This window comes from Gorilla gorilla, chromosome 1 (assembly GCF_029281585.2).
Source record: "Gorilla gorilla gorilla isolate KB3781 chromosome 1, NHGRI_mGorGor1-v2.1_pri, whole genome shotgun sequence".
In the NCBI taxonomy this organism is placed as follows: Eukaryota; Metazoa; Chordata; class Mammalia; order Primates; family Hominidae; genus Gorilla; species Gorilla gorilla.
This window is the reverse complement of record NC_073224.2, coordinates 189,756,007-189,783,646: the sequence shown is the minus strand read 5'-3', so window position 1 is coordinate 189,783,646 and position 27,640 is coordinate 189,756,007. Positions and strand designations below refer to the sequence as shown.

At 42.4% G+C, this 27,640-nt stretch overlaps 1 protein-coding gene across 16 annotated transcripts in view; it reads left to right on the top strand.

The window, feature by feature from the left end:
* The window catches only part of ELAVL4 (ELAV like RNA binding protein 4), a 155,641-nt gene extending 128,261 nt beyond the window's left edge, over positions 1-27,380 (top strand). For 7 of the 16 annotated variants that reach the window (XM_019018161.3, XM_019018184.3, XM_055348296.2 and 4 more), the window contains exons 3-7: positions 724-827; positions 17,376-17,529; positions 19,172-19,397; positions 21,040-21,078; positions 24,414-27,380. In XM_019018161.3, the coding sequence (XP_018873706.1) occupies positions 724-827; positions 17,376-17,529; positions 19,172-19,397; positions 21,040-21,078; positions 24,414-24,783 (893 nt within the window). In that variant the 3' untranslated portion in view covers positions 24,784-27,380. The remainder of the gene's footprint in view (positions 1-723; positions 828-17,375; positions 17,530-19,171; positions 19,398-21,039; positions 21,079-24,413) is intronic. The other 9 variants (XM_004025766.5, XM_055348299.2, XM_004025765.5 and 6 more) reach the window with 2 other exon arrangements.
* The last annotated feature ends 260 nt before the right edge of the window (positions 27,381-27,640 follow it).

Below are 27,640 nucleotides of genomic sequence, written 5' to 3'. Positions count from 1 at the left end.
AATTCTAGCCATGCCTGCATCCTTAACTATACACATCTCCAGTCTTTGCTACTCAAATCTTGCTACATCCCTCTGAATGTGGGTGTGGCTGGCATGACCAAGGCAATAGACACTGCTACTGTGTCCAGCACTTGCCTCAATTTTACAGGCCTGAGCGGGGCATAGCTGTCTTTTGTTGAGCACCTACTCCAATCTAGACAATGTACTTGGTAGGCATTTTATACACAATCTCTCACTCTCTCAAACCTACCTGAGGTAAGTGCTGTTATCTCCAGAACAGAGATTGGAGGTGGGAGGGGGAGAGAGATTAAATGACTTCCTTACAAAGTCGCACAGCTGATAGGGAAAGCTCTAGGACTCCAGTTTAAGTCTCTTCTGACAAACCACACCTGTTCTCTTTCCACTACCATGTCCTGCCTCTTCCTGATTATGTGGACACTTGTGTATCTCTTGTGTGGCTGTGCAGGGGCACTTACCCAGTTTTAGCTTGCACAGCTCCTAAAGTTTAATAGCCAATGAGAGTGAGAGTTGGAGGAATTGGAAACCTCTCAATCTGGGGGTAAACCCTGGTGTAAGAGGAACTGTATACCAAAGGAGAGTTTTGACTCACTGCAGTGGGAAGTGTTGCCTCTATAAAGATACTGAGCATGCTCTCTCTCTCTCTCTCTTTCTCTCTGTCTGTCTCTCTCTCCCTTTCTCTCTCTCTTTTTAATATTTCCACAGGGCAGAGTTTAGGGTATGGATTTGTTAACTATATTGATCCAAAGGATGCAGAGAAAGCCATCAACACTTTAAATGGACTCAGACTCCAGACCAAAACCATAAAGGTAAGAGGTGATATGCTGGCTCCTGATTCAGGAGGCACTGGTTAAATTTCATTCTGTTGATCTGGTAAATCCAGGCTATGTGGGGGCTGGAAGCAGTGTTCTTGATTTATTCAAAGAACATTTACCATCCACTATACTAAATGGGAGACACAGAGTGTTACAGAAGAGTGAGGTGAGGGTTGAGTAGAGGGAAGGGACCACAAGCTGTGAGACCTCCAATTAAGAGGGCAGATGGGATATTTGGGATTCAAGACCCCACAAAGAGGGCCTGTGAGCCTGAGTCTGCAAGGATGGCCAGAGCTGAGCCAAGGGAAAAGACTGAGGCAAGAAAGCTGTTCCAGGCAGAGGAAACAGCGCATGCAAAGCTGTGAAAATGTAAGACGTTGTGAGCAGGGACAGCATATAAATAGTGTGGCCTAAGTTTGGATGGGAAGGTGAAAAGATGAGGATGGGAGATGGCAGGGCCAAATCAGGAGGCTTTGTGTGCCAGGCTGCAGCTTGGCTTTACCTAAGGGTGGCTAGGACCCTCCTAATCGAGACTCGAAAAGGGAGCATCAGTTATAAATAAACACACCAGTGTAATAGGGATGGGTACTATAATAAAATCGATGAGAACATAGTATGGGAATGACAGAAAAAGTAACATTTCAGCAATCTGAAAATAATTAGGTGGGTGGATAATGTCTCAGGAAGGGTTGTTTTAAGTCAAAAAAGAAAAACAGTAACCCAGAGCCTGCTCCTCCAGAAGGAGGTTTAAGTTTCTGTCACTGGATGGTCATACTCTCAATTCAGACTTCACCTGTGGGATCCTTCAGGAGGTAGTGCTGTTTGCCTTGGGGATTCCCTTGGGCAGCCGGTGGTGGTCTAGTGGATTGGAGCCTGCCTCCTCCTCGGCCTTCCTTCCCTTTCTTCCCCTACCTCCAGGCAGCGTCCTGCTTAGGGGCAGCTGCCAGCCAATTAATGAGTCCCCATCTTTCATAGCCTATTAAACTGCAGGGAAGTGTCTCCTGGGCGCTCTTATCCTCACGACAGCAGGTCTGACGCAAAGTAGGACAAAAGAGAAACCTCTCCCAGAATGGAAATCTATAGATGGCACCAGCTCTCAGCATCTGAAAACACAAAACCAGAACTTTTTAGTCCAACAAAGCTACTTTTCCAACATCCAGCCTGATAGAGGAGACTACTGGTATAAGATAATCTTAGCTGGAAGGTAATCAAAACAAAAACAAAGCAAAACCTTTCTCTTTTTAGAATATGTGATTATCTTTCTTTCTTTTTTAAGCAGCTTTACTTTTGCAATTGAGTTTAGCTTATTTCTAAAGATGATTGCTTTCCCTGATCTCATACAGCCTGGTACACAAAGATCCCAAAATGGACCTGATTCAGGCTCCTCAGTCTAGGCTTAGAATCATTTCCTATGAGTTCTCTAATGAGGAAATAATCAAGATTTGTTTAATTATGGGGTAGTCCTCTGAGAGGCAGGAGGATTAATTTCTTTCAAAGTAAAAACATACCTATTTTCATGCTTTAAGTAAAGACCGGATGCTCATGTCACCTGACTCTTTGATGAGGCCACACTAGACTGAGAGCTGTATTTGTAGGTTTGATTGATTTTCTGTGCTATCCAGTTCAGCATTAGAATGTCAGATGTCTACTCTTCCCTTGACAGACACCCTGACCTTGAACTGAAAAAGATACTTTTCTTTACAGTTTTCTTGAAACCCCAACTCTTCTCCAGGGGCTTAGGATCAAATAATCAACTTTCCATTTTGCTTTTTTTTTTTTTAAGTATTCCATAAGGCCACTGTGGTTCCCCAAAGACTGAGTAGACCTGGCTTTTCTGGTCTCAGATGTACCCCCTAGCCCATCATGCCATCAGATGCTTTATCTAAGTGGATCTTAGAGACAAGGATCATTGATTATTTTCTTTCTGTAAAGAGTCAGTCTGCCTCCTTCCGTTATCTATATTCCTTTCCCCACCCCCTCACCCACCCTGTATCAAAACGCTGCCAACACATTTGCACCCAGCGGTAATGTGGGCTTCTGAGACACTGTAGGATTCAAAATGCACGATGCCACGGCTGAATCAATAATTTCCATTCTCCTCTACAAATGAAAATTTAATGTGCAAACCTGGGGACTTCAGCCCTTTCATTAAAGCAGTTTATTTGCTGTACTAAAAATTAAGTTTGAGTGATAGGTTCCTTTATTAACTTTTCTTCCCTTTTCTAAAGGGACACAATGTTTAAGGTAAAAATCATATTAAAGGAAAGAAAAAAGCAAACCCCTTTTGTGTGCTGTTTAATAGTCTCATCATTTATTAATTTTTTTAAATTGCTTTTTTGTCTTTCAGGCCACTGTTTACCTCTGCTTCAGTTTGCTTTGATAAGTGACATGAGATTTATCTCTTTGCTCTGACTCCCATGAAGGAATAGTTAACTTGCCTATCTGGAAAAAAACCAAGTATCTTCTTTGGAAGTGTACATTACAGAGGTCTCAGGACCATCTAGTACATGTTTGTGAACTTTGGTCAAATTTCCCCCTCCTTTTCAAATTTCTGGAGTGCAAAACACTCTACTTTAAATGTTATGCACAAAGTAGGTTCAGGCAAATCAATAGTTAATTCCAAAGCTGTGAAGGTTAATGATTAACAGCTGGATTCAGGGAAGGTTCTGGAAAGCTCTAAGGCATCGGTGGAGACTGTAGTGAGCTGTAAAGAGGACAGCTATTCTGCTGCTGCTGCTAACTGTTTAAACCCAGATTGTTGCCAGATCTACTGGTTGTCCAATTCACATGAAAATCTAGATTTTTTTCATGCCAATCTCCCAATTTTTAAAAGCTAGAAAATAACTCAAAGAATTTTAAGAATTATGTAGGTGGGCCAAACAGAACTTAATAGTTGACCTTTTGACAGGCAGTTTGCAAACCACCCCCCAACCCACCCCCACCAAAAAAAAAAATGAACTCAAATTTAAATATGAAAACATCGTTTTGCCAATTGGTAGTGAATGGCTCATCACAGGTCCACTACAGGCTGAGCATCCCAAATCGGAAAATCTGAAACCCAAAATGCTCCAAAATTTGAAACTTTTTGAGCACCTACATGACACTCAAAGGAAATGCTCATTGGTGCATTTTAGATTTCAAGTTTTTGGATTAAGGATGTTGAATCAGTATAATGCAAATATTCCAAAATCTAAAATTTGTGGTCCCATTTCTGATAAGGGATACTCAACCTGTACCAGGAGGTACCCACAAATGATGGTTCCCAGTCAACAAATATCCATTTCCCTTTTATTAGGGGCAGTGTTACGTGACTGTGTGTGAATACTGACAACATTCAGAGAGCAATCTGACCTCTGTTCTCCAGAAGCATGCAATCTAGGCATCGGCACAGCACCAAAGCAGAGAAAGAGCATGATGTGTAATTAAGCTTCCAATGCATAGTGTGGATGGTGATTCCAGGGGAATTGTTTTTTGGGTTATAACTTCTTTAGTGGGAGAAAGTTCCCACCACACATCTTGGAGATCAGGCTCAGAGACATGAAGTGACTTGTCCAAAGCCATACAACAGGCCAGCAGTGGAGCTCGAGTTAGCTTCAAAAGGGCCTCTGAAGGATTCTGCCAGAAGAGGAGCTGCTTAATATGTTAGCATGAGCTTGAAATAATAATAATAAAGATTAATAGTAATGCTAATTTATAGCGAGTATTCACTCTGTATCCAATACTATTATAACCCTTTTACATGCTTGATATCATTTCATCTTTGAAATATCCCTGGAGCTAGGTGCTTTACACACATCAACTCTAATTCTTAAAATAGCCCTGTCAGGAGGTACTATTACCTCCTTTATACAGGTGAGGAAACTGAGGCCCAAGGAGGTTTAGAGACACACCCAGGATGACACAATTGATAAGCGAGACTTGGAGTAAGAAAAAATGTTTTAAAAATAACTCTCTGGCAGTAGGTCGTAAGTGTTGGAATGTCACACTGCCTGCTTGCTCAGCAACACGTGCATTCTGTGAGGGTGTGGGTGTGTATTTGGCTCTGTGCACACATGGGTTATACTCTCTGGCATGGGAAGGAGAATAAAAAGCAAACAAATGAATTGTGTGTCTCCTCCAGGTTCTTTAGTAAACAGACATGGCTCAGGGCTTCTGCCATCAACCTAGGGACAGACCTGACTTCATTTCTTCTTGGGTCCCTGCTTTCCAGGCTCTGTGCTAGGTCCTCGGATTTAGGTGAATCAGAAATGACAGTGCCCTAGAGATTCTTCCATCCATGTGAGTCAGAGAGCTATGGAGTATGGACCATGGGCTTACATTCACTAGCCTGCCAGAGCAGCCTGGAACCCCACTTGGGAAACTGGGTCATTGTTCAGTGTTTCAGCCCTGAGCCCAGCCCAGTGGAGATGACTTGCCTCATTTAGGAGTTTGGGATGCTATTTGTTTAGCTTTGTTTTTGGTTTGTGTGTGTGTGTGTGTGTTTGTTTTGTTTTGTTTTGTTTTTTTAAGACAGAGTTTCACTCTTGTTGCCCAGGCTGGAACGCAATGGTGCGATCTGGGCTCACGGCAACCTCTGCCTCCCGGGTTCAAGCAATTCTCCTGCCTCAGCCTCCGGGGTAGCTGGGATTACAGGCATGCACTACCACGCCCAGCTAATTTTGTATTTTTAGTAGAGACAGGGTTTCTCCATGTTGGTCAGGCTGGTTGCGAACTCCTGACCTCTGGTGATCCACCTGCCTCAGCCTCCCAAAGTGCTGGGATTACAGGCGTGAGCCACCGCGCCCGGCTAGCTTTGTTCTTAAAAGTCGTCTCCAGTAGGGATCATTTTAGACTCTGGAAATGGCTGTGGATTCTGAAAAATTATTCCTGGTACTCCTTGACCCCACACCTGATGCCTGTCCCAGGCCTGACCTTCTGTTGGGCTCCAAAAGAACAGCTTCTGAATTTACATTGTAGTTTTATCCTTTTACTAAGAACTGCTTCAGTGAAGTTGCATTTGGTCCAGCTCTGTCACATTAATCAGGAACAAAGAAAATTAGTACCTTCAAAAGAGAAATACGTTTACCAAAGTTTTGGATTGATGTTCAAATTACATTGAGAACCTTCAGTAAAAAGTGATCCAAAATGGAATGTGAGGGTTTGGTATCACACCCACTAAAGCTTTCAGAGTGTTGGGACACCTGTTTGGGTTTTGACCTAAATGTGAGGAGTAGGATTAAACAAGCGTTCACTGCTGGCTCTGCCTCCAGAAGCTCCTGTCTCATGGGGGACACAGACATGCAAAGGACCAACTCTAAAGCAGTGGGACAGGGCAGTCATGGGGCTGCAGAGGTTTCTATTTGATATTGGGGTTGGGGAGATAGGGAGCTGTGCAAGGTTTGAGTGAGCGAAAGATCTGATCAAAGTAAAGTTCCAAGAAAGTTCATCTGTCAACAATGTGCCACATAGAATGTTTGACAGATGAAACCAGAGCTTGCAGGCTGCTGTGGTAGGTTTTTGTCAGCCTTAGACATTGGTTTTCATCAGCTCTATTAGGAGCCTTATCCACTCATTTTTAAAGCAAAACATGCTTCTTTGTAAATAATTTGGTATGTACAGAATCATATCATGAAGGCAATATCAGCTATTCCTAAGCCAACAGTGTTAACATTTTTATATATTTATATATTTCCATCCTTTTTTTTTTTTAAATTAAGACAGGGTCTCGCTTGGGAGTGCAGTGGTGCAATTCCAGCTCACCATAACCTCCACCTCCCGGGTTCAAGCAATTCTCCTGCCTCAGCCTCCCGAGTAGCTGGGATTACAGGCACCTGCCACCACGCCCGGCTGATTTTTGTATTTTTAGTAGAGACAGGGTTTCACCATGTTGGCCAGAATGGTCTCGATCTCCTGACCTCATGATCCACCCACCTTGGCCTTCCAAAGTGCTGGGATTACGGGTGTGAGCCACTGTGCCCGGCAGATTTCCATCCTTTTTTTATTGTATTATATGTGCACAAATGACTTAGTGACTTACCTTTTTCTAATAATTATATTAAGCTGTTACCCAAATGATTAAAATATGATTTTAAATGAAATATTTCCAGAGGACAGGTATTGTGAGTGATTGCAGCACTGGATCTGGGATGAAGGGGTAAAAGAGCTGCTCCTGCCACTCTGAGCAAATCTATGAGAGTTCGCACTCAGGCAGGCAGCGGGTGAGAAAATAAGAAAGACACTTAGCCATGAGGCAGCGGCCCAATTCTGGAGGGAGCAGGAGTAGAGAAGGGGAAGGTGTGTGAGGGAAGGCTTTTCAGAAGGAAACACCTTCCTTCTCTGGGAAGGAGAGTGAGCTCCTTCATTTCCACCTCTTCCTGTTGTGATGCTGCTTAACCACTTCTCCATTTTCGCTTTATTCTTCTAATACCACTAACAGTACCTCCGGGGGTCTTTCCACACTTGAGCTTTGCAGGTTCCAGTTTGCCCCTCCCACTTCTTTCTCTTGCCAGGGGTCGTCGGGGAGCTGCGCCTCCCCCTCTCCTCCCTGCTTCCACCTGCCTTGCTAAGGGCCTCCATTCCGCTGAGGCATCTTTTCTTTGCATTCGGCATAAGCAATTATTTCTCCTATCACTGCTCTTAATGCTTCCTGGAGAGTTAGCAGATCATTTTTTGCTGGCGGATATCACCCCACACAGAAATGATGGACTGCCTCCCTCAGTCTTGTTAATAGTAAAAAGGCATTTTCTCTCCTTCTCCATTACCGCTAGAGTCACAACCTGGGCGAGAATTCTTCTCTGCCAAGGTCAGCAGGGGCGGCTGGATCACTGAATCCCCAGGGAGCCAAGAGAGAGCACATGGCAATGCCAGCAGAAACCAGAGACACCTTTACCCCAGTCGTGCTAGCAGCCCTCTCTTGTGGGAGATTTTATTTGGCTGCTCTGCTTCCCAGTGCCCTGTTCACTTCCTTTGAGTGAATAATTTCAAATACAAGGATAGGAGTTGGAGAAATGGAAATACAATTCCCCTCTTCTCTCTGCTCAGTTAAGGTGATACGTTCCCAGTATCTTGAAGGTCATTCATAGTGTCCTGTGTCCACATCTAAAAAGGAAATTAGACCGGTATGGGTTGGGAAGGCACAGGTTTTCAGAAGTACATGGAATGGGGTCTGGGGGCTTTAGCTGTCTTCAAGTGTAAAAGAAGCCAACAATGTGATGTGAGCTGCTTCAAAAAAAAAAAAAAATCAGCACAACTTTAGTTGTGTTGGGAGAATTACGGACTCCATATCACAGAAAATAGTGGTCCTTTCTTGTCCACTCTGGTCAGCCCATCCTAGTGTCTTATGTCCCATTCTCGGCTTCATATTTTAAAAGATTGTCTAAAGGTGAATGGTAAGATGGGAAAGAAGTCTCTGCACCCACAGATTCACCTCACAATGGTTGCTTTTCTATTCTCTAGGAAAGAAAATTCTGCAGTGACCCTGAGGCATTAGTTTGATCCTATATTTCAAGAATCTGGGAAGAGAACCTGTGTAGCTATCAGAGTAGAATGTTTGCCTTGGGTGGTAATGAGGCTCCGATCATCGGAAGCATTCAGATGAACTCATAAGGGATGATGTAGACAGGATTTCAGTCCCACAGTGGAGTCTGACTAAATGATCCTAAAGGTCCCTTCTAGCTCTAAGATGCTATAATTTTGTGTTATTTCTGATTGTAGAGCTGCTCTGTCCAGCATAGTAGCCACTAGCAATATATGGCTATTTATATTTGAATTTAAATTAATTAAAATTTAGTAAAATTCAAAGTTCAGTTTCTTAGTCACACTAGGCATGTTTGAAGTGCTCAGTAGCCACTTGTAGCTAGTGGCTACCTATATTAGACAGCACAGATAGAGAACATTTTCCTGATCCCAGAAAATTCTGTGGGACAGTGCTGGCCTAAAACATCAGTGGCCCTGAGGATTAAAGACTCACTTCTCCATGGTGCTCCTGCAGCCTCTGGGCAGGATGGCAGGATGGCTGGTCTGTCAGTGATCATAGAGCACCACACTCCTCTTCCTTCTCCCCTTTTGTCCATTCAAAAGAGCTCTGAGTTCAGATGGAAAGTCAAGTTCCATCTCTGTCAAAAACTGCTAAGGATGACCTTGGGCAACTTACTTTACTTCTCTGGACTGGTTTCCTCATCTGCAAAATGATTTTTTCCAGTTCCAACAGTATAACTAATGAATTACAATGTGATCTTTCTGGCTTGGTAACCTTTCAGGGAAAGTAACAGTTTGTGCCAAGCACATGGCTTTTATTTCACTCTCTGGATTACTGTGCCATAGTGGAAACATCTCAGAACACGGAATTATATCCCAGTTTGTCTCTTAGTTCAGCTGTGTGACCTTGGATAAGTACTTGATCTCACTGAGCCAGAGTTTGTCATCTAGAAAATGGAACTAATGATATCTTACTTGTAGGGAATTGTAGCTTACAGTGGATGCTCAAGAAAAGCTCCCCAGGATGAAGATGATGGTGAATGGTGCTATCCCTAAGGTGAACATTACATGAGGAGAGGGGAGGACTTTTTTCCATCTACATGTTTCAGAGATGAGTAAGGGAGTAAAGAATGAGTCTGAATTTTACTAAGACTTGGGCAACATATATAAAAAGTTTTGTATAGGGGAAAGTATTATGAAACTTCCAGCTGGCCACAGTAATCGTATCAGTCTTTTATAAAGCAGGAGCCAGGAGTTGCAGTCTAGTGAAGAGACTGAATCTGGGGCCCTGAGCCCAAGACCAGATATTCCACTAACCAGGCCATGAGACCTTTACACAGCTCTCCCTTCTGAAGGCCACTAGATAGACAGAGAGAACTTAGTACGTACTAAGTATGCCTCTTTGATAATTTGATAGATATTTTAAAAGAAGTTGCAAGACACATGAATCTATCGTCACATCTTTTCTATTCTTTAAAAGAAATACTTGTCTGGCCTACTAGGTGCCAGACACCCTTATGATATTCGTAGATACCCTTTAACTGCATGATTCTTTCTGGCTTCTTCATCACGTCAGAGTCAGCTCTTAGAAAAGAAGCTAAAATCCGCGGCATAAAGTATATGATACATTTCATTTCACTTGAGAGAGCATTTTTTTTTGAGCTCTTGCCCTGATAAAGCTTTGAGACTAGATGCCACAGGGGTCTATGGAGATCACCAGAATGCTCAGACTCATAGGGCAGGTAAGGTGTTATCACACTTGTAGTGCCTGGGATCTGGGATCAGGATGACTGTAGTGGGAGGTAGGGTAAGTGTAACTATTGCCACTGAAATATACTGCTGTGTATCTTCTGTGGAGTCAAAGGAGAGGAGAGTCATTTGTGCCTGGGACTCGTGGAGGAGGTGGCATTCAGTATGAGCTTAGAAAGATGGGCAGGAGTTTATTCTGCCATGATGGTGAACAAACAGCAAAACAAAGACATAGAAATAGAAATTTTCTGGACATATTCAGAAAACTGTGACATGTTTTTGTCTGAACTGTAGCATAGGGTGCATGAAGGGGTTGGCAGGAGATGAGAGGTTGGGCCAGATTCCAGAGGGCTTTGAATGCCCAGGTAAGGGGTGTAGACTCCCATCACAAAATGGCACAATCGGAACTCATTAGAACCATTACCATGAAGTTTCACCTCTGATAAAAGAGTAGCACGTATCAGGTGGCAGGTAGGGGAAGTGTAAAGAGTGGTGCTACATAAGCAGATGCCTGTCCTGCCTGTGAACAGGCCTACAGCCACAGGCACAGAGGTAAACTGATCCTCACAATCAAAGCTGCTGTTTCCAGGAACCAGTTGGCTTCTTTCTTCTGTCCCTGCTCCTAGAGGTGGGATTGTAGGTCCTTGAGAGGATTTGTTCCTAGAAGGCCCTGGCAGCATCAGAATCTGTTCCCTGATTCCATTCTCCTCATCTCCCCAGGGACCTGTCTGCTCTGGGGAGTTTGTATGCACTCAGAGAAAAGGGTGTTACAACAGATTGGGGAAAATCTGCAGCCTGATCTTCTGAAATGATTGGTTTGTGTGTGTGTGTCTCCTGCTAGACTAATAGTCCTACGAGTCAGTGACTGTTGTATTCATCTCTACACCCTTGGTGTCTAGCATAAGGCCTGATTATACAGCAAGTGTATCAAAGCCATTGTTTATTGAGCATTTACTGTGTGCCAGGCATTGTGCCTAGAAGTCTTAAATGCATTTTCTTGTTTAACCCTCAAACAGCTCTATAACAGAGCTTCTAAACTATGTATTCAAGTGATGCAGCTCAGAAAGGTTAAGTGACTCACCCCATAGTCACACAGCTAATAACGGTCAGGTTTCAAGTCCACATCTCTCTAACCCCAAAGCACTTGCTCTTAATTGCTGTCTCCTTTTCATTCTAGAGCAGGTGCTCACTTTCAGTTAAAGTAACATAAACAAGAACTTCTTTGGAGTGATTTATCTCAAAATATAGTTACCCAGTACTCTAACTAGCACCTATCAATGAGACCCATAGGATAAGGGGTGGTAAGGACAGAAAAGATGGCCCTGGGGTGTGAAGCTAGAATAATAATAGAAGAATGGAAGCTACAGGGGAGACAGATGTGAACTCAGTAGAAGGAAAAACTTTTCAACAATTAATGAGGCTGGGCATGGTGGCTCTCATCTGTAATCCCAGCACTTTGAGAGGCCAAGACGAGCAGATCATCTGAGGTCAGGAGTTCGAGACCAACCTGGCCAACATAGTGAAATCCCTTCTCTACTAAAAATATAAAATTAGCCGGGCATGGTGGCACATGCCTGTAATCGCAGCTACTTGGGAGGCTGAAGCAAGAGAATTGCTTGAACTCAGGAGGCAGAGGTTGCAGTGAGCCAAGATGGTGCCACTGCACTCCAGCCTGGGCAACAGAGTAAGACTTGGTCTCAAAAAAAAAAAAAAAATCATGGCCAGCAATAGTGTAGGATGCCTCATGAGGTGGTAAGCTTCCTGTCCTTGGAAATGTATACATTGAATGGTCGGCTGTCTTGGATCATGCCGTGAAGTTTTGGGGCCACTTCCAGCACCAAATTTCTGTGAAGCAGATTTCAGGAATATAACTTTCTGCTGAGTTCCCCATTGCCACTGTATGTCACCTTTATGTGACACTTACTTTGTCTCCACTTACTGTGAACCACAGTTATAGAAATTTGCAGTTTTGTGAACAGAATGCCTAGCTCATGAAAAAAATCCAGTCAATGATAGAGGCCACGTCATTACTCTAATCCACAGGGGCCCAACAAATGGCGTTGCTGTTTTCCACGTCCAAGTTCTAAACCAGTTGAGAAGTAAGACAAAAGAGAAAAGTGTATGGAATCCTAAGGTCATCTTTATTGCCAATTAAGGCCTGGATGGGTTGCATGGACACAGTGGGCTCCATAACACTGAACTTTACACTTTGACAGACTGACACACCCTGTCACAAGTGCTCTAGACCCCACAGGCCGAGAGCAGAGCCTGCCCCCATAAGACTGAGAGCCTGGAACAGAATGTGTGCTTCCAGCTGGCGTCTGGCTCCCAGAAGGGAAGAAGCAGGCAGCATCTGAGCCTCACATGCCCATTTCTTTTATTGAAGCCTCCATTCAGAGGAGTCACTTCTTTTCCCTGGAGAAGAGTGGATGAAGGGATAGCAATAGGCCTGGTCTGTTACTGCAGGGGGTTCTCTCCACATGGAAGGAAACACTGGGAGTGGGAAATGAGTATCTCCCTGTTGGAAGCAGCCCTCTGTATTGCATGCTTCATTTGTTTACTTTCCTTTCCAGACTGGGATTCGTGAAGCAGAGACACTCCCAACACCCATCCCAGGGCCTGGCACACAGTAAATGTTTAGGAAGGGGAGGAATGAATGAACTCCCATCTTCTAATGTCAGTGTTTTTCTAAAGGAGCAATTTTCTGGGGCTAAAAAGGATGCCTTTTCCCTCTCATTTGATCCTCCTCGTTGCACCCAACATGCCTTTATCGTGTTTTCCATGTCCTCTCCCTTTTCTGTATTATGGAGGACAGACAAGGAGTGAGATATTGCTGGATGATTCAGGGAACATTCTTCCCCAGGTCATGCTGTTCTTCCCACCCTGCCCAGGCCAAGCCCTGTGTATGAACAGGTAAAGGGAGTTGTGGGTGCTGCATGGGAAGAGGCAGCCCTCAGCCCTGGTCCTGATGCCCCATCTGTGATGAATGACAATGCCTGCTTTACCCACCTTGGTGAGACTTGCTGAGAGCAGAATTGGGAAGTCACTTTGGAAAGTGGAAAGTACTTTGTTGGCATAAAGCAGTGGGATCTGTGGAAATGTGTTAGAGGACATTCATGTCAGTAAAGTGGTAAAAGATGGTCCAGACCCCACCAGGGTGGCAGAGGAGGGCAGTGCCTCTACAGGCATTCCCTGGTAGTGTTCCACATGTTTTTTTTGTTTGTTTTTTGGGGGGTTTTTCCGGTGAAATTGGAGGGTATGTTCCAATGGGAGCTAGATTCCCAGACTGGCCCACAAAAGCCTGTATCACTCATCACGTAATAATATGTGTAAGTATCTACTAAGTTCTAGGTATGTGCTAGACAAATATATTAACTCAGTTCTTACAATAACCCATCAAAGGATAATTGACCCCCTTTTTACGAGCAAAGATGTTGAGACTTCTCAAGATCAAATTACTTGCCTAAGGTCATGCAGCTAGTGAGTACTGGAGCTGACCCACAGTCAGGGATCATAAGCATGATGCTATAGCATCCTTCTGGTGGAGGATGGGAAGACTGTGAGCACCAGGGATGGGGAGAGCTGAGGAGCTTGGAGGGACTTCACATCTTCCATAGAGATCATCTGTAAAGTCAGCTGCTTACAGTCACCTGGCTTTGAGCCACCCCTACCCAGAGAGAGGAGTGGCTTCTTCACTCCCAGCTCTTTCTGAGTTCCAGAAGGAGGTCAGTGCTGGCCTAGAGATGCCAGTCTTGTCTTCAGAGATTCTGGATGAATGAAGCAAACAGGATCCTGACTGAGGCAAGGGGGGTTCTCCAGGGCACTGGCTCCAGTGTTGGAAGCCCTGTGACTCCAGGCCACTGGCCCAGGGGCATTAATATGCCATCAATGCTGACCCTGAAAATTGGCAATTTTTTGGAAATCTTTCAGCCTAACCAAGGGCCTGACCACTGTAGTCATTCAGTTAGAATTTAATACATGTATATGGAAAGTTGAAAATTTTAGATACTAAGATGAACATTTGGATATTCAATGCAGGAAGATCTTTTTTCTGTCATTTTTGTCTATCCATACCCCACAGGTTTCATGGACAGGAGACTGAGAGAACAATAGACTTAAGGTTCCATATAGGTGAGAAATACTAAACAGGAATTAGACTTGGTAGAGAATGATTGATGTGCTGTTCACCTTTGGGATTTGTTGCTGCGTTTGGGGATTTAGGGTCTGTCTCTGGAGATGTGTTGCAGTAATTCTCCTTAGCTGAGATTCTACCTATGTTGGAATCAACTTTTGGGGAAATGGTTTTTGTTGTGTCACCAACTTTCAAGTGCCAGTTCCTCTTCCCTGGCAGGGTTCACCCTGTTCCCTCTGTACCCTAGCTCTGGCTGTGCAGAACTAATGGGAGTTAAGGTCATGACTATCCATTATGCATTTATTGGGTGCCAGGTACTGTGCTAAGCCCTTGATCTTCATCACCTCGTTTGTCCTCATGACAGAGGAAGACTATTATCAGGCCACCATTACCTGACTCCACCACCACCTTTCTCACCACCAGTCTCAGCTCAGCTCTGTCTCCTTCCTGGCCCTTTTAACCTTTGATTAATCTCTCCCTCCTCTGTGTTTTAGTCACACTCATATGTATCCCTGGCATAACACACACATCTTGTGGCACTGTGATAATTGGTCTGTATGTTTACTCATGCATTCTTTTGTTCAACACATTTTATTGAGTGCCTCCTATGTGTTGTCTGTTGCCCTCTTTGGACTTGGAGTTCCTTTACAGCGAGAGACTATGCCTTGTTCTTGCTGTGTTCCCAACACATACCACTGTACCTGGCTCATAGTAGATCCTCAGGAAATATTTGCTAAGAGAAGGCCTCTATGTGAGGTCTAGTCCTAGAACGATCTTCTTTCAGTCCTTCCAGCCCCAGGCATTGGAAAATGGGAAATATGTCCCTTAGCTCTTAGCTTGGTGGAGAAACACAGCTGGGATTCTGGGTGCCTGACTCTCAGTGGTCCACCTTACTGGAGTTACAGTTAACTCCAAAGAGCCAGTAATATCAACATCATTTCTCATGAGCTGTGGGTGTTTATTCATTTTTTCAGTAGGTGTTGAACACTTTATAGGTATCAGGCTATGTGCTGGGAGCTAGAGTCACAGAGTTGAATAGGACACACACACACACAAGACCTACAACCTAAAGAGATCATCAGCCTAGATGGAGAGGTGGTCAGTTAAGGTTGAAACGGGTTAAGTACCATGGTTCATTGAGAACACTGCTGGGGAGATTTTTAGGAGAAGGTGAGATTAGAGAAAGCTGCCTAGAGAAGATGTCATTTGATCTGAGCCCTGAAGAGGAGTAGGATTTGGACTTGAGGAAGTAGGTATAAAAAAAATGTCTGTATGAGCAAAGGTATAAAGATGGTAGGTTGTGTTTTGAGGGAGCACAAATGTCATTCGGATAATTAATTTGTCAGTAATCGGCAAGGTGAAACAAGGGTGACTCTCATTGCCATGGGCATATCACTATGATGTTTTTATTTCCTTCTCCTACCACTTCTTCCTCTTACTCAAAAAATAGTTCTGCTATTGACACACTTTGTCCCTTAAAGAACAGGGGTGGGAGAACCTTCTGTGGAGTGAAGCCCTGTCCAGACAGTCACATGGGGTTCTTAGTCCTTCAGCCCACACTGCAAATGCACACACTGGGACCCCCTACATAAAGGCCCCTCTACATCTCAGCCATGTGCTGGGAAGGAGCCCACAGAGGCCTCCCAGCCCACCCGTGAGTTTCTAGAAGATGGAGATACTGAAGGCAGCTGCCTCACTCCATCAGCAGGAGGCCAGGGAGGCAGATTAGTCACTCACATCATTTTATCTGTTGAGTCAACATCTATTTTTAGGCATGGAACCCATAAAGGGACCTGGCATGTCTGTCATGGAAAGGGGGAGAGTGCCATGGATGAGGGTTCTGCTCATCCTTCATCTTCTTTGCTAGACCCATTCTCTCCCCTGAAGGTCACAGAAGCAAGGTCCACATTACTGCTGGAGGTTTAGGTCTTAATGTCAAAGGTCTGGTTTAACATATTCAATTCCTTTTGCACACATGCTTTTGTGTGCACACACACACACACACACTCTCACCCCTACAGTCTTAATAGGTCTTATGAATCAGTTGTATGGATTAAATAGAACTTCCAACTGAAAAATGCTAAGGCATATAGGTCTCTTCCTGTCCAACGTTGTCAGATGTGCTCTGAAATGACTGTTTTCATCATCTATTCTGAGCCATAACCACCCCAGAAATAGCTTTAGCAGGAAAGTGCTTTTGTTAGACTAGCTGTAAATTATATTTCAAATGTCTGATGTTGTTTTCTTAAAAAATAAATAAATAAGTAAATGAAAGTCTAAAATTAATGACTGCTGGGGTTTGCTTTGCTTATGTGTACTGCTACAGATTTGGCTTCTTGCAGATGGAATTTCAGATCTGTTTACACTTCTGTGTTAGCTTTTTGGGGGAAAAAAAGCAGTTGAGAGATCTGGGAGGACAAATTTACAAAGTCGAACTTATTATAACCATTGGTGAGGCTCTCTTCTCTCTCTCTACTGCCCTTTCCCTCCCTCCTTTCCATCTTGCCCCCATTTTATTTGTTGTGGTTTTTATCTGCCCTGCTTCAAAGTTAGAGGCGACTGGTCCTTGCAGATGTGACGACAAGGTCACATATCCAGTTTCGCAAGCAGATGTTCATTCAGCCCTATTTCACCAGCACTTTGTCATTTGGTGAGAGCAGACCTCATGGGAACAGACTGGAGCAACACAAAGGATGGAACATAAAAAAATCTTGCAGAGAACCTGATTGCTTTTATGTATTCAGGAAGAAGGGGATGGGGGTAGGGAGGGTGTCAAGGAGAGAAATGTGCAGAGCAGAATTTCGTGAGGTTTGTTTTTTTTTCTGGTTTATTCAAAGATTATTATGTGTTGGATACAGTAAATCATCTATACACCCACTTCCAGGAGGTAAATCTTCAGAACTCCTTGTGTGGGTAGCTCTGCATTTAACAGCTGCCATACAGTAGCTATTTTGTTCTGCATTTAGAGACCCTTATCTGTGCATTTGTTTTAAGTTATCGTCAACTCTCCTGTTGTTCCTCTATTGTTGTTCTCCTGGTTCTCATTACTATTACAAGGGTAGCTAAAAATCTGAACTACTGAGTGATTTAAACTGACACCATGAGTTGTAACGGTAGATGAGGGGCTGTCATCTTGGTTGTGGACTCAGCGTCTACTCTGAGGGTGATTGCCTATAATGGAATTAGCTCCTCTTGCCTTTTCCTAGGTCTCATATGCCCGTCCGAGCTCTGCCTCAATCAGGGATGCTAACCTCTATGTTAGCGGCCTTCCCAAAACCATGACCCAGAAGGAACTGGAGCAACTTTTCTCGCAATACGGCCGTATCATCACCTCACGAATCCTGGTTGATCAAGTCACAGGTTAAGTGTTTCTTTGTAATTTCTTTCCTTGTATATCAATGTCATCAGCCCTGTTACTCATAAGAGCAGAAGGCTGATGGCTGCTTAAAGCAGATGATATGGATCATGAATAGACAGATTTTTGACTTGGAAGAAAGACTTCTTATCGGTCAACTGCCCAAATTTAAAATGGGCCATCTTGGGAGGTAGGAGTTCTCCATCATGGGACTTGTTTTAGCAGCAGCTAAACTACTTGCCAGGGTTGTAAAAAGGATTCAGGCATCAGGTTGAGAGTGGAACTGTATGACCTTCAAAGTCTGATTCAGCCCTCAACCAAATAACATTACTTTTGTATGTGAAAAGAACCTGTATGCATAGCTGTAACTCCAATTCATAGCATTATAGAGTTAGAAGGAATTGTCCCATTTCACACTTGAGGAAACAGGTTGAAAGTGGGGGATCTGACTCCCCAAAGCTAGTTAGTAGCAGTACAAGGATCTGAACCCAGGATCTGGTACTGGGGTTCTTTGTCCATAATAAAAAAAGGCAGCCACCACCTCTCAGTAAGAAATGTCAGGTACTCTGGGTTGCACTTTTAATGACAAGGTGTTTTCGCCTACCTCCAATTTGATTCCAATTTAGAACTCACCCCCTGAGAATAGTTTAGCACGTTTATCATGTGATTCATGAGACAAACCTTCACCGAAGTCGGCTCTGCCCTAGACATTGTGCAGAGGGACCCCGGAGACCAAGAAAGAAGCAGGCACTGCCCCACCCTTACAGGACTCCAGTGTGGAGTCCAAATACTTGCTAGAAGCTGTCAAGTGCACCTGAGAGCTCAGGAGAAGGTGTGCCATGCCTGGTGGGAATTGCTAGGAGGGCCCCATTGAGGAGGCAGTGTTTGAATAGGGGTTTGGAGGATGTTTCAGAGGTATCCAGCAAAAAGGAGGGACAGAGCAGTGTAAGTGGAGAGGAGAGCATATCCCAAGGCATGGAATCGAGGAAGAACAGTCTATTCGAGGAGGATCAGGCAGTTCAGGGTGGCTGGTGTGAGCCTCAATAGGGAATTTGGGGCCAGATTGCCAGAGGCATTGAATGCTGTGCCAAGAAGTCTGGACTTTATCTGGGTGCAGAATGGAGCCATGGAAGGATATTTTGTAGGTTTTGTTTGTTTGTTATTCATTTTAGAATGGGAGTCAGTGAAGAATAGGTACTATGCACAAGGTACAAAATTCAAAAAGTACAAAAGAGATATAGAAGATGTTTTTAAAGCATATCATGTGGTCAGAGTTCACTTTTCAAATAGATTGCACACTCGCTACATGTGGAGGACACACAAGAAGACTAGAAACTGGACAGTGGGTGATCAGTTATAGTAACTTTTGGGAGGTGATGATGGAGCAGAGCAGTGGTAGAGGACTAGAGGGGCCAGATGCAAGAGAGCCCTGTGTTCTGTGGCTGGGAGACATCAGTCCAGAGCCATGATAGCAGGAATGCAGGTAAACGTGTTTTGATGGGTGAGAGAGATCAGGGAGCTGGGCTCAGCCCTGGCCCCACAGGTGGGCTTACTCCTCACACAATATCCACAGGACCCATCTCTTCCCAAAGATGTTTACCAGTTTGGTGTGTTCACTCTTTACAAAGGCTCTTTCTCTTTCCCCAGGAGTGTCCAGAGGGGTGGGATTCATCCGCTTTGATAAGAGGATTGAGGCAGAAGAAGCCATCAAAGGGCTGAATGGCCAGAAGCCCAGTGGTGCTACGGAACCGATTACTGTGAAGTTTGCCAACAACCCCAGCCAGAAGTCCAGCCAGGCCCTGCTCTCCCAGCTCTACCAGTCCCCCAACCGGCGCTACCCAGGTCCACTTCACCACCAGGCTCAGAGGTTCAGGTAGGCATGCCCAAAGAGGAAGAAGCCCTGCTACAGGGGTTCATAGCTGGGCAAGTGCCAGGGAAGCCCATGGTCCTGACAAATGGGGCAAGGGTAAAAGCTTCCACCCCCAGGAATCACTGTGCAAAACTCCCCCCGAGCCTCAGTTTCCATTCCTGTAAAATGAGACAGTTGGAGCAGATGCCCTTCTAAGCCCTCTTCCAATTTACTACTGTGACTGTATAAACTTTAGATTCTTTGGTAGAAACAAAATTTCTGTATTTAACCAAACATGAAGGTTCAGTTTCAGCAAGAGTTAATCACAGATCAGTGACCACATTCAGCAGATTAGACTTAAGGCTGGACAGTGGCTTTTAATAAATTCAAAAAATAGACCATAAGGCAGATCCTTGCCAGAGGGAGTTGTTTTTCCTATCTTCTTTTCCCTCGGCAGGTAACTCTGTTGAGTTCAGGGGAGGGGGAACTGCCTTTGGTGTTAACCTTATTATGTTAAGTCAGTAGATTCTGGGAAGATAGGGAGGAAGATCCTGTCCAAGCCTGATTAGTGTTTCCTTCAAGTAACCAACCTCCAGGAAGCTCCTGGGGCAGGGGGGCATTGCCCTTCTCCTGGGACTTTTCTAAAAGACAGGTTTCTCTCCATGAAGGCAGTATGACCTTGACTGGTCTCTATTATACAAGAGATAAAAATATGTTTGACTTACCCATGATAAATTCTAAACAATTACTTTATTCCACACCACAGCCCAGCTTCCCTTTGGTGAAAATGTTTTTCTCTTTGAGAAACTTCACATGGGAAATAGTAGGTCCTTCTATCTAGGATAGTATGCTCCATCTGGCTACATGAGGAGAAAAATCATCCTCTTTCGTGTCCTCCTATGCCCTGTGAATTTGAAATGGTTAATGATTTCATGAAGAGTCCAAGTCATCTAATTTTTATTTTGCTTGAGAGCACATGCAGTATTTATGTAAAAAGCCTCTCCAGCAGACTTCTAATGGTGGAAACTATCGTTACTACTGCCCTATGGTGTGAATAGCTTGTCCCCAAGTAAGGTAGTGAATGTGAGGAAGATTATAGCGTAATGGCAGTTTGCTGGGAGGTGCTATCAGGCAGTAAACAGTAAGCCACTTTTTAAAAATCTTAACCTGCAAACTCCCCCTGCCTCCCAAAAATGTGTGTAGTAAGATGATTTAGTTAATATAGCAAGGCTAACAGAAAAGATCTGTTCTGATACATATTGTGTGCCTGTGTATTGTTAATCTGGAACAGAGACCTTTATTTACAAGTTTAATTATAGTAAAAAGGTGAACAATTTAAGAAGTCCCCGCTTTGAACAATTTCACTACAATATAAAACAAAATGCACACAAATGTTCTGAGAGGTGGGGGGAATGGTATTAATTCAGACCTTGAAAGAAAGGGAGACTCATTAGACACTTGCTTTAAACTCTAGCATTGACCTGAACATGAATTACTTGCAGTTAGAGACAGAAAAGGGGGAAACTACCGGTGGATAGACTCCTAAGCAGTGGGGAAAGTTGTTGAGCTTTTCTTCTTTGAAAATGGAGCATTCTTATTAATAGTTCCATTGAGCGATCTTGCCATCTGTGAGGCATTAACCCAGAGACCCTCCTTCTCTTTGCAGGCTGGACAATTTGCTTAATATGGCCTATGGCGTAAAGAGGTAATTAAAACTCCACAGATTGCCAGATGTCCATGTTGGCACAGACTGGGGCTAGAATTTTTTTTTTTTTTTTAATTCACTAACTTTACTTTTAAAAAAAAATTCTTCCTTTTTCTTCCACCAGCATGTCAAATTCTTAATTTTAATTTCGGACCTCAGTTGATTTTGTTTCTTTTAGGGCACACAAAATGTATTTGTGTGTTTCACTTTTTCTTTTATTTGCAGGTGGGCTTCTCCTATGGTTCAGGTGCCACAGCTACCAAGCCCTTAATAATCTGGTCCTTTGAATGGCTCCCCTAAGGGGAAAGGCTCCGACTCTTTGCTGGCTGGTTTTGCAAACTTGCAGAGCAAACTGTTTTGCATTAGCAATGCCAAGATTCAGTTAAGAGGGCAGATTCCAGCAAATCAGAATTAGAACATTTTGCTAATTGTGGTTGACAATCTTATGATTTTTCAGTAGAAAAATTAGATTTTCGACTACCAGCTCTGGCCAAAGGAAAAAAAAAACACGTGGATGACTTTCTAACTCCTGCCCCCACTTCAGTGTGCATTTCAGAGCACATCCTGAGAATGAAGTGTATCTGTGTGCACCTCAACCAGGGGTTTCTTTTGTTACAGGTTTTAACAGTTCTTATAAATCCTCCCTTGGTTATATGTTATGTGTGTTTTAAACTTGCTGTTCCTTTCACTGAAAGGCTTTTTGTGGGGTTGGGGGCCCAGAGTCAAGGCTTTTGGGGCTCTCTGAATGCAGATTCAAAGTTTTCCAGTATGAAATCTGAATCTTGGAAAGTTGGGTGTGTGATGTCACTGTGTCCATGAGATTCCCATATGTGCTTCTGATAAGCTCCACTGCACTGCTAGGGACATAGTGTCTTCATCATCTTGCTCAGTAGAGCTGCACACTTTAATTCCCCTTCCTACAGTCAAGGGAAAGAGATGTAGTCTTTAATAGTCCACATCACACTCCCAGTTCTTTCACTGGCCATGCATGGTAAGTACCCTGACTCTGGGAACTGGTGCACAGTAGAGGAAGTAACCTGACTGCAGACTTCACTATCAGAGGACCGGCTTCTCAAATCTCAATCCCAGCATCAATGAGGATAACTATGAATTATCTCCACATTTCCAGCACACTGTTTGCCTGTTCCCAGGGATTTTACATCTTTCTTAGCTCTATCTCATTCCTTTGCTCCTCTCTGATGTTAGTGAGGTAGTGCTAAATGTTGTGAAAAGAGAAATGCTTATAACATAGATAAGATAGGGGAAGACACAGCTGTGGTAGGCCTGCCACCACCTCCTCCACTGCCCCACCCAGAGTAAACATCACTAGCTGATAATAGCATTCTCTTTTCCTATTGAACCCAGATTTGGATTTAGAATGCTTCCTACCAAAATGCTGCAATTAACTGTCACCAACTAGGATAGAGGCTGTACTTGCAATCTCTTTGCTGGCCCTGACCTTTGACTTATAATAAATACTTAGCTGTTTTCTACCTATAAACAGAAAGAGGTCAGTTCACCAGGGTCAACTCACCTGGTTGGAGGAGAGAAGATTAAAAAGACAATCTTCAGAAATGATACAAGTTACAAATAGACATGGATTTGCACGTCTAAGGATCTACACCATGATATTTTTTGGCTTTTTCTTGTTAATTGTTTTTAAACAAGAGGGAAGATTGACTTAGTGAATAATAGCAAAAATATTGTCTATTAAGTTGTTATATTTAGCATATATTCAGTAGCCATTTGATTATCCAAATTCTAGTTAGATACAGAACTATTTTTTAATAGGACTTTCAAATCTCCAAGAATATTTGCTTATTTTTTAAAACAGTTGTAGCTCACACTTTACACCATGCTCTTCCCTAGTTTTTGCTTTCTCTCCTTTTCCTATCTCCCCTAGTAAAACCCTGGCCAAATGAAAAGCAAGAAACTATTCAGTGTATAGCATCAAAAATCCCTATATAAGCTCATGCCTGTAATCCCAGCATTTTGGGAGGCCAAGGTGGGTGGATCACCTGAGGTCAGAAGTTCAAGACCAGCCTGGCCAACATGGCAAAACCCCGTCTCTACTAAAAATACAAAAAAATTAGTCAGGCATGGTGGTGCATGCCTGTAGTCTCAGCTACTCAGGAGGCTGAGGCAGGAGAATCACTTGAACCCGGGAGGCAGAGGTTACAATGAGCCAAGATAACGCCACTGCACTCCAGCCTGGGTGACAGAGTGAGACTCCATCTCAAAAAAAAAAAGAAAGAAAGAAAGAAAAAAAAGAAAAAAATCCCTATGTAAGTTTGATATGAAACAAAACATTAACAAATATTGTTCTGCTATAGGCACTGGTAACCTAATTGTTTCATCTGGTACATCCATCACAAATCACAGAAGGATTTATTTCATCAGACAGTGAATAGAATTTAAAGGGTCATTTTTTCTTTTCAGGATTACACAAAACCTGAGAAGATTTCTAAGCCTAATACAAAGGCAGTTGTAATAGGGCAAATAACAATTCTATGCTTTTCTAATGTACAGCGATTCAAGATATATAAATGCACAAACCACTTGCAGTCTTGCTTCAGTGATACTTAGGAATAAATTCCAGATAACATAGCATAAAGGAGTAATACATCTTTATTATTATTGCTTGAGTTTGTGGGGGAAACCCTTTTGAATAAATGCTAAATGAAACACGAACCACCCATCTGTTTAATAGCAAGAAAGGCCTGTTCATTGTCACGTATCTCCATCCTCACCAAGAAACATTTGACAACCGTAGGTCAAGGGAGTGCAAAAATGGTAGACTTAAGCACTTTAGGGCCATCTCCTAATCTGCCTTTAAAAAAAAAAACAATGAAATTTCCCAAGCACTGGCCAAAGTGAGTCACTTATTCAACCAATAAATATTTATTGAGCATTTTCTATGTGTCACTATATCTGTGAGATTCCCATATGTGCTCCACTGAATAAACAAATAGAGCCACAGAATGAATGAAATAGACCCTTTCCTCCAAGAGCACATTGTCTATTGTTGGGGTGGGGTGGAGTCGGGGTGGGGTGGAGTCAGGTTGGGGTGCGCTATGAGCATATACTGTGATAGAACTGTTACAGAGCCTTGCTCTGGGATCCCTGGGAGTCCCTTATGGTTTTTAGAAATTGACCTAGGTCTTTCTCTCAGCATGAATATGCCCTAGCCAGTCAAGCCATTCCCATCAGAGGAAATGACATAGACATTAGTTTTTACATTTTGGTTTTTGAACCCTGAAGACTCTCCTGTAAACACTCACTCAGCCCTCTGCCCCGTGTCTGTGTCTGTGCATCTGTGTGTTATCCTTGGTCAGACTGATGTCTGGACCAGTCCCCCCTTCTGCTTGTCCCCCCAGGTTCTCCCCAATTACCATTGATGGAATGACAAGCCTTGTGGGAATGAACATCCCTGGTCACACAGGAACTGGGTGGTGCATCTTTGTCTACAACCTGTCCCCCGATTCCGATGAGAGTGTCCTCTGGCAGCTCTTTGGCCCCTTTGGAGCAGTGAACAACGTCAAGGTGATCCGTGACTTCAACACCAACAAGTGCAAGGGATTCGGCTTTGTCACCATGACCAACTATGATGAGGCGGCCATGGCCATCGCCAGCCTCAACGGGTACCGCCTGGGAGACAGAGTGTTGCAAGTTTCCTTTAAAACCAACAAAGCCCACAAGTCCTGAATTTCCCATTCTTACTTACTAAAATATATATAGAAATATATACGAACAAAACACACGCGCGCACACACACACATACACAAAAGAGAGAGAAGCAAACTTTTCAAGGCTTATATTCAACCATGGACTTTATAAGCCAGTGTTGCCTAAGTATTAAAACATTGGATTATCCTGAGGTGTACCAGGAAAGGATTTTATAATGCTTAGAAAAAAAGAAAAAAAAAACAAAAAAAATACCTTTGATGCATTGAATGTTCTTTCATAGCTGTCGTTGTTGAATATAATATACATAGATAGCGATGTGCAGGGATTTTTACCCAGCCAGCTAACTTTACTACCTTCCTTGAAGGTGGATCTTTTTAAGATGACCATTCGCTCATTTGAAGAAGAAAAACAAAAAACAAAAAAAATAATAAAAATAAAACAATTTTTACAAAGTAATGGGATTCAAAGAAAGGAAAAAAAGATTTTTCTTTTTTGTCAAAATGTCGATCCAATCAGATTGGTAAAAACCCCCACACAAATTAAAGAGGAATAATAAAAATTGCAAAAATAAAAAAAAAACTTTTGCAAATTTTTTTATTTTTCCTTTTTTCTTTTATATCATGTGAACTAAAACAGTCTTCTGTTAGGGGATGGGGGCAAGGGGGATACCTGATGACATTAACAATTTAATAACATTAACATTGTTGCCAAAGAGGTGGTCTCTTTGCTGAAAATGGGTTTCAAGAAAAATCTATTTTTATAAAATATAAAGAATTTTTACAAGAGAATCTGGATTTGAGAAAAAAATATTTTGACTGGCTAATTTAGGGGAAATTGACAACTTTGTCGCGTTCATACTGCACTGGTAACTTTTTAGAGATCAAGATGTGTGTTTTAAACTGGATTCGTAGACTGTTTTTTGAAGGATGGGCTATAAACAGATGATCTTCATATCTTTTCATAGCATGTAATAATAATTAAAAAACAATTATTAATTACTAGGGGAAAGGAGTGTTCGTTCTACCCAGGGTACCACAGTTCCCCACAGTCAAAACCCAAAAGCAAGGAGATGAGTTGAAAGACAGTTTTTCTTTAAGTCATCAGTATGGGATGTCAGCAGAACAAAAATTAAAAAGATTAATTTTGCTTTTGATCTAAAACTTCCTTAGTTTGAGCAGTAGGTGCTACAAAATTATTTACATATCTTAGTATCATAGTTAAATGTAATGTGTTTAGGAGAGGAAAACAAAAGATACATTTGCTTTAAATTCATTAAGAAATTTTCAAATTCACTTTGTAGCCCATGCTGATAGAATTGGGCTGTGTTGGTACATTTGAAACACTGTTTATGTTGCTTGAAACACTTATTTATTTAATCGCCGATGTGATGATGCCTATGGCCGAGATCAAATATAGCTAGATTGGCTAGACTACTTATTTGTTTACTTAAACTATGGGAAGAAGCATATTATTGTGTCATTCTGTTGTGTGTGTATGTGTATATACAATATAAATATATATATATATAAAGTTATTTTTTCTTTGGGTTAATTTATTATAAGTTGTAACACTTGGCTAGTTTTGTTTGTATATGTCTTAAAATGTTTTCTTATGATATTTAAGTGACAGTTAAAGAGGTATCAAGGTAACTTGTGTAGAACTATTGTTTGATATATTGTCATGTTTGTTGTGAATATTTTTTCTTACTGCACAGTAGAAAAATAAAAACAACTGAGTCTTTATTTTAATGTAACTCAGATTGGGGAAAACAAAACAGAGCTAAGGGAACAAAATGACTGAGGGAGCACTCTCCCACGTCCAGTGCACTGATCATTTTAGTATGTTTGTGCTTTGTACGGTTATATATTTAAAGCGAAAACAAAACAAAAAAATACAAGGGTTCATGCTCTTCCCTGGGTAATAGAAACAGTTACTCGCTATGCATAATCTAGTTGATAGTTAAGTTTGCTATTGCTTTTCTTGTCTTGTTATATAAAATCTTTTCAATACAAGTTTAGTCTTAATGGTAATAAAACGTTATGGTTATTTATAACTTGTGCTTATTTTGTGCATTTTTTCCCATGCTGAACCCACTAAGTGCATGTAGACAGGACTGTTGTTTTCACACTGAAAAGGCAAACTTTGTAGTAGTCGTCGTAGTGGTAGACAGATAACGAATACCAAGGCTGCATCATAGACTCCTCCTTTAAATTTTTTTTCTGTTTTTTTTTCCTCTTTTCGGTTTTGGATATAACACCAGATTTCAGTTCAGAGAACACTCGTTCAACATTCAGGGAAAACTTTTTACGTCACCTGCTATGAATGAACGCAGTTTGCTGGCAAAGTTTTGATGCATTTGCTAAGCATTAGTGGGAAAGGCATGCCAAAATCTTCTCTATAATGTGTTCAATCTTGGGGGAAAAAAAAAGGAAAAAAAATCTTAGGACCAGGCAGTTGTATACTTTAGTTATTAATGAATGACTTCATGTTAATCTTGCTAGTTTAGATGATTTCCAAGGGAAAGTATTGTAAATGTTTTTTTTTCATAATCTTGTTGTGTTTGAATTATTTGTACTTTATCTGTCCAGACAATAAATGAAAGTGTGTAGAATGGATTTGACTTCCCAAATTTTTAAATGTGTTTATTTAAACTTTTTTTCTGTACCATCTTCAGATTTCCCCAATATTTTTATCATTAAACCAGGGAAAAGAAAAGGCAGAGTAAAATTCTATTTTACAGCTTAGCCCAGTCTCTTAAAGTCAGCTCGATATTCAGAAGTCACTGTTCTGGTTCCATGCTATTAAAAGTGTGGTGGTCCCCAACCAGCAGTATCAGCATCATCTGGGAGCTTGTTAGAAATGTAGAATCTGCATT